This window comes from Vanessa atalanta, chromosome 15 (assembly GCF_905147765.1).
Source record: "Vanessa atalanta chromosome 15, ilVanAtal1.2, whole genome shotgun sequence".
Taxonomy (NCBI): domain Eukaryota; kingdom Metazoa; phylum Arthropoda; class Insecta; order Lepidoptera; family Nymphalidae; genus Vanessa; species Vanessa atalanta.
In genome coordinates this window covers 6,584,856-6,598,881 of record NC_061885.1, presented here as the reverse complement: position 1 = coordinate 6,598,881, position 14,026 = coordinate 6,584,856, and the positions used below count along the sequence as shown (strand labels likewise).

Here is a 14,026-nt window from a genome sequence, read left to right as displayed (position 1 = left end):
TTTAGATTTTGTTGAATACAAGGACGCTATTTTAGGTTTACATCATCTAGACAAAACTCGATAATAAGCGTTGTTGTAAATCCTAAAAGTAACGAAATTTTAGTAACTTGTAACCCTTAAACTACACCTATGGTTCAATCCACGAAAGCGCGTCGCCTACTGTTTGTGTTGACTACCACCGGCTCGGTGTACTTACGGCTAGTAATCAACGGGAAATTTATTCTAATTATTATTATCTACTATGATTTTTTAAATTACTAAATTTAAAAGTGAGAAAGGATAAACTTTGACCAAATCTTCTGAAATACGTGGATTGTTCTATTTATACCTTATTCTATACTGTCCTTTATCGCACTAAAAATGTAAACACTGTAGCTTGACATCTTATCTTATTAGCAGTACTCTTTCAGCTACGTCAGATATAATAAAGAACAACGGTCTTATCCATAATAAGTTATCGGAGGTTTAAAACCTCGATAAAAGTAAATTGTCAAAAAGTGTTATTCATAATCGTGCCATAACACTAAAACGTTCAATAACTCTCTGATAAAGGGTCTTTGATTTATACAAGCTAGGACCCTACTATAAACCTTCGATAAGCGTATATTAGCAAAAAATATGGCCGATTTTGGTCAGTTGACATTTGCATTGACATTTAACTAATACATGTATATCTTCGATAAGGGTTTTATTATGAATTCGACCATAAGTATTGTAATCAACGTAAAAATTTAAAAATTCTTAAAAGTTCTTAATTTTCTAGTAAAATTTTTACACTGACTGAGTGATGCCTTGTCTTAAAAAGCGCAAATGAGCACTGAGAAAAGACTTTCTATTATCGTTCATATTATCGTTACTCAAACTTGAATATTCTAATATTGTATTGATATTTTACTTTAATTATTATTTCTTTTAGTTTTACTACTAAACTACAAAGATAAGTAAATTAGAAGGACGTAAAATTGCATTAAGTTAGATTGGGAAGAGATGTATAAAAAAAACAAGTGCTAGTGTTTATACTGCTATAATAAACTCTTTGTTATCACATTTATTTTAATAATATATTTTGACACTTATATTTGTTACATACTATAATATTTGTATTAAATCCGTTTTCGCAATGAACACTACGTGCTTGAAAGTATGGATGTATATTCGTTTATATTAATTTAAAAGATATTTTATCCAATCAAAAAAAATGTGGTGATACCGAGTTTGAATACGCTACTGCGAAAACATTGCGAAAACGGAATATTCGAAGAATCGCTTTGTATCTATTAAGAAACGATATAACACTAATGTAGATTTATAGAAGTCAAGTATTAAGATTGAAAACGTAGTTCTTGTTGATATCCGATACCATATCACATTAATTTTTCATAGAGGCTTCATCGATGGGCCGCGATACGTCGTGATCAGATACGTGTCACGCGAGATGTTTCGTGATGGGAACGGATGATATTAGGTCTTTAGGCACATAACAACATTAGTAAATACATGTTTATTTATTTCTTACGAAGAATATCGTCTTTCATACACACTAACATATTGAAATAGTAAGCGTAAATCAGTTGATCGTAATCAACGTTCTGTCAGAATATACGTAATATTTCATATTAAATACTTAGATTTTATCCATATTATGTATAAATTTATTTTCACAGTTTTTTATTAACTGAATATAAAATTATATTGTAAAAATATATTTACCGCGTGATAGTCTCGTCTATAGTGAATAAGGAAATATAAAATTTTACATATATAGATATTAGGATACTAAATATGTCTCTCTCTCTTAGGAATTGTACGATCACGATGGAGCTTAAAAATATCGTTAATTTCACATAAATACTTATTTATCATAAATATAAGCAGGTATCTAAGAGCGCACTCAAAAACATCTTACGTAGTATGTGATTATGTGTTATATTAATATGTTTATTGTAAGTATCTTAAGGCATATTCTGTCATTCTAGTAAGGGATATGCAAGTATAAACGCGATAATGATGCAATTTTAAAGGTATCTCTATCAATCAAGAAATATTATATTGTCAAGTGAGCCACTAAGCTACAAAAGTTTGGAAGAACACAGATTTTAACGAGATATAGTAAATTCCGACGATATGTAAATTGTATCTAACACCAATAAAAATATTTACCTCCTCATGAATATTAAATAAGCTAGGCCAGTGGCAGACTGATGATGCGGAGTAAGCCTACATATATCTCGGCTACTCCTACTATGCTTTATACATATAATATTTACTAATATAATTAAATTTATAAATATTAAAATGCTCACATAATTTATACTTTTACATTCATAGCTTCATGTTAGTACAAGATTTTAAGCGTAAAAAATCGATATACATACATATGCCTGAAACCCTTTGTCGTATTAAAATAATAAAGCTATCAATATTCGTAGACAGTCTAGGGATAGCTTTTGAATGAGGAAATATCCTAGGTAAGAAATGCATGTCTTATTGTTTTCAGTATTTTGTAAAGAACACGTAATATAAATTTACTACTAAGGAATATCTCATTTCGAACGAATTCAACCAGGACTTTAATGAAATGGACACATGCGAGAAGCAGGTTATTTGTTTTAATAATTTGATTTGAGTAGTCACTAGTATTTTTTTTTAACTCAATAAAAGATTGCTTCAGGCAACTGTAAATATTATAAAACCTTGTGAAACGAGATAAGAAGATTAATTTTCCTTAAACATTATTATTTGTTTATTAGTATATTAGCCTAGACATAATATTTAGAAGACGCTGAAACGTACAATCCATCTCAATAGAGATTGTAAAATACCTACAGAAACTTTAAATTGTTGAGTAGATATAAATTTAGCGAAACATAAAAACCAAAATTACTTTTTTTATTTCGATAGATAAATAACTTATTAATTAATGAAAATAGTTCAGATATATGATATTATAATAAAGTTTATTACTTTCGTAGACTTCATATTGTTTAAATTTTGAAAATTTTCTATTGAAATGGAATATAAGTACTATAAGATAGTCGTACTTAGTCGTTTCAATCGATTTTAAAAATATTGATTTATATTATCACGAGATAGTTGTGCGTAGAAAATTTTGAAAAACAACAATATTTACAGTACTATAAGATATCGCTATTGATACGATGAAATGACGATGTATATAGATAAGTTATGTAGGGGAAATTCACTAAAGCACAACCTTGGAAGAATAGTACCTAGACGCGCTTATACACTAAGATCACTTAAGATTTCTATAAATTGTATAAGGCAAAGTGTCAAAGTTGGGGTTTAAGATGACATACAAAGTAGTTAGTACCACAATATTACGATAGATATTCTAATCATCATAGATATTTTTAGAATTATTTCATAACACTGGAAAGTTAGTAGATACACTAATTTAGATAAAGCGACACAATGTGATTATGAATGAATACTATTAGTATATGCTTACACTAAATTTGTTAAAATGTAAAACAAATATATATATATATATATATATATGTATATATAAACTAGGGTATATATATAAAACTTGAAACAAAAAGCTACATATTTAATATAACCAATAGATCCTTTCAAATTTCATTACAATGTGTACAAACGTTAAACAAATCCAGAAAAGGTAAGGCGTATAGAAAAATATATTTTTGTATCAAATACTATTTTTTTGAGGACATTACATTTATTTAAAGGAAAAAATCTAAGGTTATTTAAATGTGTTTGTTTACATTTATACAACTTCTAATGAAACGTACCGTACCTACACAAGTTGTAGTGATTATCAAAATCACTGCAATGATTTATGTTACCAGTTCATTTAGTGATTTTGGTGTTATGTGAAAGGTTACATTTGACCTAAAATACCAGTTTAATAGCAATTTTGGATTTCTACTAATATTTTTTTCAAATGAAAGCGAGTTTACGTTATATAAGCTCTTTTTCATTTATCTATAAAATTTTACGATTATAGTTGAATGAATAAATGGAATCGATAAACATGTTTAAAAGTACCACAATGTTCCTTTTAAATATGGGATACCATATTTCATAGTCTAAATGGAACTATGAATATTTGTAAATCCATTACACAAAATCACACATGAAGGTGTTCCCGGACCGATTTATTTGACATTTAAATTAGGACAAGTGACATTCGTCATAGCACGGTGCGAGTCGGGCCTAGTGCTTAATTTGAACTCAAAATGAGTTAAAATCGTAGCCGTCTCGTTAGGTAGCATAGGGCAGCAACATTGGCCTGTACATGTGTCGATATCATTACAAGGGACAAGTAGAGTGGAGCCGTCGTGGAGGCGCTAGTTATCATCGCGGCGCTCCGGCGACGGCTCGCGGGATCAGTCGGGCGATTCGTCGGCAGCAAGCGACGTGGCCGGGAACAGCGGGTACCAGCCGTATGTGCGCTGCGGCAACGTTAGTTTATCGAGGCAGATCTCAGCACCACCGAGGGCAAGGTTGTGCTCGAAACCTCCGCAGCGTTGCCAAAGCATCACTACTAGTGTGCGCCCAAGAGATTCGCTCGCCTGAAAAGGAATATTTTTTGAGTCGAATATATAAAAAAATTGACATTATAAGTGTCCTGTACCAGAATAATACATAGTAATATAGATGTACCTGATATTTTAGTGTTTGCTTGAAGTGGGGCTCGGTGGTGCGTCGTATGACTCTTGTTTTGCGTTTATGTAGCCACTTCTCGCCGTCACGGAGGTAGCACTTGACATACGAATCCGGTACCTCACCGTTAACTCCGTACACCCGACGCGCATGAGACACCTATTTATGATAAAATTAACGTTTTAGTTTAACATTTAAAACTATAACGATATTTTAAGAAAAATATATTATCTGGAGTCAAAGAGATTCACCTCGAGCTCTAGCTGTCCCTTGATCATGATAATGCTGAGGTTAATTTCAGCATGTAGCGGCGGCAAATGCGCGTTGCGTGGCGGCAGTTGTCCCGGTCCCAGTGGAACTTCGTCGTCGTCCGCCACGGCATCGCAGGCTGCTGCCGCTGGAACCGCCGCCCACATGCTGCCCTTGCGCCCCGTTGCTGTTCCTGCGCACCCACAACACGTACTACCCACCATCTGTTTACGAGATCGTCTACGTCGCGCGACCGTGCGACTGTGTCGAAATCGTCGTATCGATCTATCTTTTCGACACATGAACGTCAAGGTAACAATAACGAAATCAGAATAAACCATTCAATCAAACATTAAAAATAACAATACACAGATTAAGCACGTCAAACAGCATCGTGCCGATGTTTACAGGTTTTTCAAAGTACATAGCTTTTCAAACGGTTCCTATCCTAAACACAGAAATGAAAGAAGAAGCGTTATAACGTGTGCAGCCAAGAGTGTTTCGAGTTTCTAATAGTTGCTGGAAGCGATTTTGAAATCGTTGTATGATATAAGCATTCCGTGTCATGAACAGCCATTAGTTGTAAGATAATAAAGTTATTAATGTATCCGTAAAATTACTATTGGCATGCCACCGCCGGTGAGTGCGCTAAGACATGCGCAACCGCGACCTACAGCGGTGACTACGTACGGGAGCGTATTCGCCCGTTTGCGAGTGCTCTAAGTCCCTAATAGGGATGTTAATTTACGTACGTACTTAACAAAGATTGTTATATCTATGACCTATGATTAAGATTATATATACAAGAAGTCTAATAGAATGCGCTTCGTAACAATGAATGACATTCGCAAAGGTAATGAAGTCCAAAATTCCTATTCGAAACAATGCCATCGAAATGAACGTAGACGGGCAGCCGAATAGACGGTACACAGAAACAGATGAAGTTAGCGTGATTGCCCGCGGCCGGGCATGCGTCAGGACAGAACAGTACAGACACAGTGAAGTAATGAGAAGCGTCGGGCGCAGCCACATTCAACGGTGCGAGCGCGCGGCCGTCGCGCAAGCTATGTATGACCCATGCTACTACTTGGTCGCGGAACCCCATTCTGGTTCTAGGCCGGAACCGATCGAACCAAGTATCGTTTCGCGCATATGCGTCACCATATGTACGGGGTAAAATCCTTGGGAGCGTTCGGTGGTGGCACAACAGATAGAAACAGATTGGGGCACGGTCGGCCGTCGGACGTCACAAGGGATCGTGTACACCGACACCGCGCGGACAATCCCTGCAGGGAAGCACGCGCGGTCGCGGGCACGGTAGTCGCTTACCGAGGTGCTAACGGTCCGTCGCTGCTGACCAAACAAGCATAACAGGGTACATGTCAGTACTCTCAATGTTCGTATATTCTATAGGTGGAGGAAGTGGGGCAATTGGGACAAGTGTATACAGCTGATAGCGGTTGGTGGTAGTGTTCATCTTAAGCGGATCGGGGCGTTGATTGGGAATACCATCCGAAAGTATTGATTTTCAAATTAAACTTAGGTATTTTACTTAGGAATTGATTTATAAGAAAATAAAATAAATAATAGATGTAAAAATTTTGAAAAGTAAAGTATATAAAATTAAATTAAGTTTAAGGAGGAATCAGTTGCACACCTAAATACTGCAAATATAATGTTAAGAAATATTTAATAATCTTATTTAATATTTAAAAGTAATTATATTGGTCACTGATTTTATGTAATTTAAAGAGATAATTGTATTTATGGATTGATCATAATATTATTAGTATGCAAGCTTATTGAATAAATAGTCGCAGTTTCTCGTTTCTGAAGGAGCTAAAATAATATTTCGATTTTGTGTTTTAACTCTTTGAATACTTTTAATAAGTAAATCAAACAGATATTTAGCAAACTATTACGCACGATATAATTATGTTTTATTACAATTGATAATTGATGAGCGAGTACTATGGTTGAGCTTCTAGCAACGTCACTTTTTAGTTAAAAATCAAAGAATTAGTCAAAATGTAAATAAATAAATTTAAGTCCAGATGGTCGTTAATTTGATTTTTTATAAAGCTATGGACGCACAGAGCAGGCCAATGCTGTTGTAAATATTTAAGTTACGTTAAGATTTGATTTGTTTGTTATATTTGCGAATAAATCCAATATTTTTTAAACAACGCGATATAGTTGCGCGACGCTGCTGCAACTCGAGCCGACGGAGGTATTATCATTAATGTTCTTGACATAATAATAATAATGTTTCTTAAATTTTTTGCAAGTTGTGATTTAGCCCTAGCAGAGGAAGTGCGAATATTTGTTTCAATAACCTGATATTAAGCAAATAAGATAAAAAAAATCTTTTTTTAATGGTAATTAAGTTAATATGAAATGAATTATCAACAAGATCATAAAATAGTAATATTTTTAAGACATCATAGAGACGAGCGACATATAAACATGTCAAAACTTACGCCTGGCGGTGGAGCCGGACAACGAGAGCGTGCGCCCGAGTTCGCCTTTGACAGCACGCAGAGAGCGCAGAATGTCGTCGGGGTCGCGCCGCACGCACGACGAGCGACGACGTTCGCTACGTCGGGAGCACACCGGTGGCTCACCGCCTCCGTCTGTGCAGTTAACTGATGTGAGTGCCGATACTTTTACTTTATTAACATTAAAAATACTATTAATTATAATATTCGTTTTTTTCGGAATAAAATTACAAAAATGTTTAAAAATACACTTAATTAAAGTTAGCTTTTTATCTAGTTTCAAGTGAACCTTTATCTTGTTGTTGAAAAGAGGAGCGTCGCGATCCGGGTAGCGACCGCGAAAAGTCTTTTCCGAGTTGATAAACTTCCACTTCTAACGTCTCTGATTGTGAAGATCCACGACGAGAACCCGCCACCCAGGCATGGTCCGGATGAAGTAGAGATGCGCATTCCCCGATTGAGTCCACATCATCTGGTAAATATGTTAAAGTAAAAGGAAATAAATATTGTCAATATGTTTGTAACCTATTTAAAAGTGTAATTAGTAGTTTATGAATTATATTTATAAACTACTAATTACACTATAATATACTAATTTTAGTAAGACAGAGTTTTCCGGCATAGACGCTTTCAAATATTATAGACAAAGTCAATGAGATTTACACGTAGACGACTTTGGTAATTATTAATAATTGTTATATTCTTAATATAACTATTAAACAACGATGCAAACAAAAATAGTAAAAAAACCTGAAACGGAACGTTGGGAAGCAAAATCTCCTCGGCGTAAGGCACGTGCTCCTGTTAGTGAACCACGCGGTGAGGCGTTAGCTGAACGAGTGCCGCGTTCTTCAAGCGTCCACCATACTGCACGTTCATCTGCAAATGCTTTTTCCAGTTCCATCTAAACATAAATTGTTATTATTAGAGATTATTTAGTATATGTATATAATATTTATATTATACTAGCTGTTACCTACTTCGCTTGTCATTAAATTAAAGGGGAGAAGCATGAACGAAAAAAAAATGGCTATAACCATTTGCAGACGATTCCGCGTTGAATGGTTAGTTTAAATATAGTTTCATGCCAATACGTTCAGTAGTTCACGTGATGGACGCAGAAAAAAGCCATTATATAGTAATCTACATATTATGTAGACTAGATACTCATCTCGGCTTCACACGGGTACAGTAAGGGTACATATAATTCTCGGCTTTTTATATAAAAACCTTTCTCTTGAATCAGTCTGTCTATTGATGAAAATTGCATTAAAATAGTTTAAATTATTAATTATTCGTATTCGTATTTTAAAGGATTCTTTATTTGTCCACAACAAACGGCAAAAAACGACTTTGTTTTATACGATTTGGAGATTAATTTCACAGAATTTATTTAAAACTCCAATAAATTAAATATTAATATGGTATATCATTGAATCTTTAATTAAAAAAAATCTATACATTTGTTTTGGATATGATAATTAGTTGTAATTATACTTACTGTACATTCACCAATAAGAACAGGGTCGATGCCCGGGCAAGCGTCCCAAAGTGTCAGTTCAAGTGCGCGGCCTGCTAATAGATCTGCAGTGAGGCCGCCGAAGCCAAGCGTTGCGTTCCATACTGGAGTGCACGATGCGGATGCGGGGTCTGTCTCCACAGGTGGGCAACTCTCACTAAAATATTACAGTAGAAATAAATTTAGAAGGTAACGAAATATAATTCCATCTACACTTAAATAACTGTTATTTTTAAGTTATTGCCTGAAAGTGGAGGAAAAATTTTTAAGATATCAGAAAATATTTTAAAATTGTATTTGTTGCTTATTTACTAAGTTAACATGACACATTACGATATATATTCGTTATATAATGTTCGAAGTACATATAAATATACTTCGAACACATGAAAATAAAATATGCATCAACACTTACAGAGATGGCAAAAGGCGTATTCTTGCGAACGCTTCAGGTTCATCACCATAACCCAAGGTATGATCTCGAGGGGGTAGATCATCGGCCGCGATGAGAACTACGACGAGCTTTCGTATTTCATTCTCGAACCAAACTTGTAACTGTGCACGTGCCGGTGGACGCTCGCGAGCGCGTTCTGCGCGGTCTTGTTCCTAATTACGTAAACATATCTATAATATTTTGGTTTCTTTTTACTACAAAATACAATGTGTACTGATTTACTGTAAATTTTCATAAACATTATATAACTAATTTTTTTTTTTAAATCAGGCACATTGTATATTATTTTCTAAGAAAAATAAAGCTATTATTAAACTGTTTCTTTGGAACAGTTAATCAACGGGGAAAAGGGATTAAGTCCTTGGTCCATTTAAAAATTGGTATCAAAATTCTAATTAAGTTGGAATATTGTAGGGAATGCATAACATTTCATGGTAACATGCAGCAACCGTTAGCTATTGGTTTAATATTCATTATAAGGTTATGAACCTTTAAGATCCATTCGATCTGTGCAATAGTAGTTATGCATTCACGTAACGATTAATATGGATGGTGTCCTTGCATTATGTTCATTTCACTTGCAAAATATTTCATTAAAGTAACATGCGTCGGGCTGAGGCATATCTATTCATACAATGAAGTAATTAATAAATTTTGACGCACTCATACGCCATGCAGAAAGCTTTATCATGCTAGTTTTGAGTAGACAAGCTGCGGTATATTCGTTTCTGGAACTAATTTAAATAACAATCTTGACCGTATGTAGAGTTATTCTTTACGTTTTAATAAAATTGTGTAGCTAAAGATACTACTATTTTATTTAAATAATGTATCGCAGCAAAAGTTAAAATAGTTTGTAACTATTTTTACTACACCTACGCATAATTTAGCGCATCTAAGTACTAAAGTGTGATTGTTTTTTTTTTTATATTAAACTTAATTTTTGGAGTAAGAGAAATATTGATATTATTTTAATATTATAGAATTTTATGTATCAGTATTATTTAACATAGTTATATGCAAATATTTTTTTTGTTTTAAATCACTTAATACAATAGTTGTATGAAAATTAGGTAACACGTAAACGCTGCATTTGCAAATATGTAAGTGCTCTGAACTCGATCAATGCACATATCCCATTGCAATGTCATGCATTTCTCAATCGATATGTACGATGTTGAACATTCAACTACAAAGGGCACAGCAGCTATGTACATCGTGTGTTCAGTAATCATCACGAATCAAAGCGTCGGTGCGCGCCTGTCGCTCAAGGTGTTTGCGGTCCGGCAGTTGCTGTACCGCACTGGCACGACTCGAAGCTCCTACGAGACTAGTCGTTGCAAATGTCTCGTGACACTGTGCGGCATTACACTACACTAATTCAACAACAAAACTCGGTAACAGATACTCGATTCGCAAGACATGAGACGGTACAAACGGGATTTGCGGCGTCGACTGCGGTTCGATGTCAACAGATTGTCCCGTCGCAACTTCGCTCACCTCCTTGTGTGCCTCACGCTGTACTTTATTAAAACATCTTCTATTCTCGATGGTCTTTTGTCTTATCCTCGACACATGGTTACAAATTATTTTTGTATTTTTCATCAAATATGTAGTAATAATTTTGAAAAAAATTTCATCGAATTTTGAAACGCGTTAGAAACTTTTGATTGTTAATGATTAATTATATTTCAAGCTATAAGCGTCGATGGTTCTAGCTGCACTACTTGTTATGTTTTCGTTGTAGAACTAGTCATCCACGATATTCATATATATATAATGTTCCATATCGGAATGACTCCTATGCTATCTTCGAGCACTAAAACTCAGCGTTTATCTAAACTTACTGAACATTTCGGAATGTCATTTGCCGCTTATTCCCTACTACTCCAGTCAGCGTCGTTGATGAAATTATGAAATTGGTCGGGTGATAGAAAAAATAAAAATCTGAAAATAAGTATGTAGCATTTTTTCATACACTTCACTTAGGGTTACACCATATAAACGATAACGTATAACGAATATAGACAACAAATAAATTAAAATATAGTTAGGTAAATATATTCAATTGATTGATTATACAGGTAATCTTTTTCCTACTTAGTAAAATATTAACAAAGGTAAAGTACTCCTATCCATATAGAAATTCTAATCTCTTATAACTAGTCTAACTTGGAAGATGTTCGAGTGATTAGTTCTACAGTATCACAGCAGATCAAAGGAGACTAACTCCCGCGCTTTTATCCGAATTTTGGGCAATCTCAAATTTGCAATGCATATCCGGAACAGTGTTATATAGTACAAAAATGAACCCGCCCGGTTACGAAATTCGGTAGACACTATATATTGTCTCTTCAATCGTCACGGCTTAAATGACCAAAGTAACAACATAATATATTATTTACTTATACACATATATATATATATCCAATCCCAATAACTAACTGAATTAAAAAATAATTTTGATTTTTGGATTATAAAAGTAGGCTACATAGAAAATCTTAACAATGTTTGTTATATGAAAATTGTTATTTTTAGTGTAAATTATGATCCAACAATCAAATATACATTGAGAAAGAGAAGTGTGATAGTCAGTGAGCGATCCAAGAAGCACAGTTGAGGCACCGAGTGACAGTCTCTACCAGATTTATGAAGGAACGAGAGTTTTCCATTGTCTCATAGATTCACAACACAAACTGTTACAATTAAAGCCTATATGCCTATATAGATATTATACCGGGGTTTTCGGCAATTTCCTTCGCGTCGGTGATGACGGCGATTTGTCCGTTTCTGGTTCTGCAACCAACCAAATTTAATGTTATAGTACAATTGTTTAACTCGTTTTACTCGTAATCCATATCATATTATAACGTAATTATTTATTAAATATGGCGTAGATGTTACACCCGAATCTTATTAAATGTAAAGACTATTAACATCAAAAGTTTGACTTTTATACGTTCACAAGATGTAAGGAACTAAAAATCACGACTATTCTATTGTTTTTTCTAAGTATTGATCCCGATAAAATATAACAACAACAAAAAATTTGTTATTTGGTTAAAGTCGGGAGTACAAGTTGTACAGTACCGTATAGAGCGTGATGGTGGTGCGAGGTAAGGGAGGGCGGAGCGGGCGGCTCATCGAGCTGCGGAGCGGGCTCCACCAATAGTTCCACACTGTCGCCACTGCGCTCCAGCACCGCACAAACTTCCTCAAAACTGCGCTCCGTTAACGGTACACCACCCCATTCCAATACCTAACCCGTTGGTGCATATAGAGTATTATGCAAACCATCAAATTAAGCTTACAATTAATTTATCATCAACTATTGAATCAAAAGATCAAATTCAATCAAAAAAAGTTTCTAAAATGTGATTAAAAGCAAAATGTGAATATAACTTCGATTATAATATGAAGTTTCGTATTTTTTTGTATAATTTGCCTTATCGCCCTGTTGTAGGCCTGCGGCATCGGCTGGGCCACCCGGCACGGTCCATACGATGACTGCTTCGCGTCGTCCGCTTGCGTCAGGTTTCCCTCCTACAACTCGCATCCCAAAGCCCCTCGCTGTCAATACATACAGATACACAAGTAGTAAAATAATACTGGTTTATGTATAATTATATATATTAATTTCATTTTTTGTAGAACTTACATCGATGTCCTTTGTCGTTTGGATCTCGTCGCAATGAGACTCGCCTCGGTGATCGGTCGTCAACGTCATGAATAACAATTTTAATAGCTTCTGCATCGACTGACATCTGTCGTGCTGCTGCTGCAGCTGCTGCCGCAGCTGCCGCAATAGTTGCAGCGCTAGCTGCTTCAGACGCATCGGAACCACGTGAAGTTAAAGCTGCCATAGCGTTAAGTGCACCGGTTCTTTGTTGCAATGCGGCAATGTCCGGGCTGGAAATAATGGACCCAGTGTAATTTACGGATCAGATAGGTACAATCTTTATAAAGGTCCTTGTGAGGTTATCATAATTAATTAAATCTGAGTATAAGAGTAAGTGTTTATGACATTTATGTCTCTTTTATGAGTCTTTAGTACCATTTTTACCATACACTGGGCCCTGAGCCCAGGATGTCAGTGAGCCACCGAAAGGCCTATATTTTCGGTTACTGTTTTAAAAGTAATATGGTCGACCACGATTTTTATTTTCCTACAGGGCCCTATATTCTCGCGTGCCCTAGGGCTGAATGGGCTAAGACGGCTTTTGAACGGATTGCTTAGGCTATTGCATAGAAAACTAAATATTTTCTTATGCAAAGTGACAGTGAAGAAATAACATCTAAAATAAACTCTTGTATATCAGTAAAAGTTTATGTGAAACGTAACTTAATCTCGGTTTATTCTCCTCTTATCCTCCGAGGCTAAAAAACATCCTCAATGGATTTAAATTTCGTCTCAACTAGCTCTATATTTTGCTCCAATTGTGATCGGTTTTGAGATATAACTAACATAATTGTATGTGATCAAATTTACTTACAGTTGACTGCCTCGTCGTCTGATTGGTCGGTCTTCATCAACGCTTAAACCGCTTATTTGGGGCGTAGAGTCAGCTGTATCTACTTCAGGACGATAAGAACTTCGCCGTGATCCTGCACCAGCTACCACATCCACTGCAGATGCCCTGATAGCAGATTTATTTTAAT

At 35.1% G+C, this 14,026-nt stretch overlaps 1 protein-coding gene across 1 annotated transcript in view; it reads right to left on the bottom strand.

The window, feature by feature from the left end:
• Positions 1 to 4,003: 4,003 nt before the first annotated feature.
• Positions 4,004 to 14,026, bottom strand: part of LOC125069302 (regulating synaptic membrane exocytosis protein 1) — a 119,708-nt gene continuing 109,685 nt past the window's right edge. The window contains exons 9-21 of the mRNA XM_047678744.1: positions 13,861 to 14,004; positions 13,026 to 13,276; positions 12,813 to 12,937; positions 12,458 to 12,626; positions 12,105 to 12,163; positions 9,329 to 9,519; positions 8,896 to 9,070; positions 8,145 to 8,298; positions 7,684 to 7,866; positions 7,377 to 7,529; positions 4,899 to 5,089; positions 4,648 to 4,806; positions 4,004 to 4,556 (exon numbers count right to left, since the gene is read on the bottom strand). Of these exons, the coding sequence (XP_047534700.1) occupies positions 4,371 to 4,556; positions 4,648 to 4,806; positions 4,899 to 5,089; positions 7,377 to 7,529; positions 7,684 to 7,866; positions 8,145 to 8,298; positions 8,896 to 9,070; positions 9,329 to 9,519; positions 12,105 to 12,163; positions 12,458 to 12,626; positions 12,813 to 12,937; positions 13,026 to 13,276; positions 13,861 to 14,004 (2,140 nt within the window). The 3' untranslated portion in view covers positions 4,004 to 4,370. The remainder of the gene's footprint in view (positions 4,557 to 4,647; positions 4,807 to 4,898; positions 5,090 to 7,376; positions 7,530 to 7,683; positions 7,867 to 8,144; positions 8,299 to 8,895; positions 9,071 to 9,328; positions 9,520 to 12,104; positions 12,164 to 12,457; positions 12,627 to 12,812; positions 12,938 to 13,025; positions 13,277 to 13,860; positions 14,005 to 14,026) is intronic.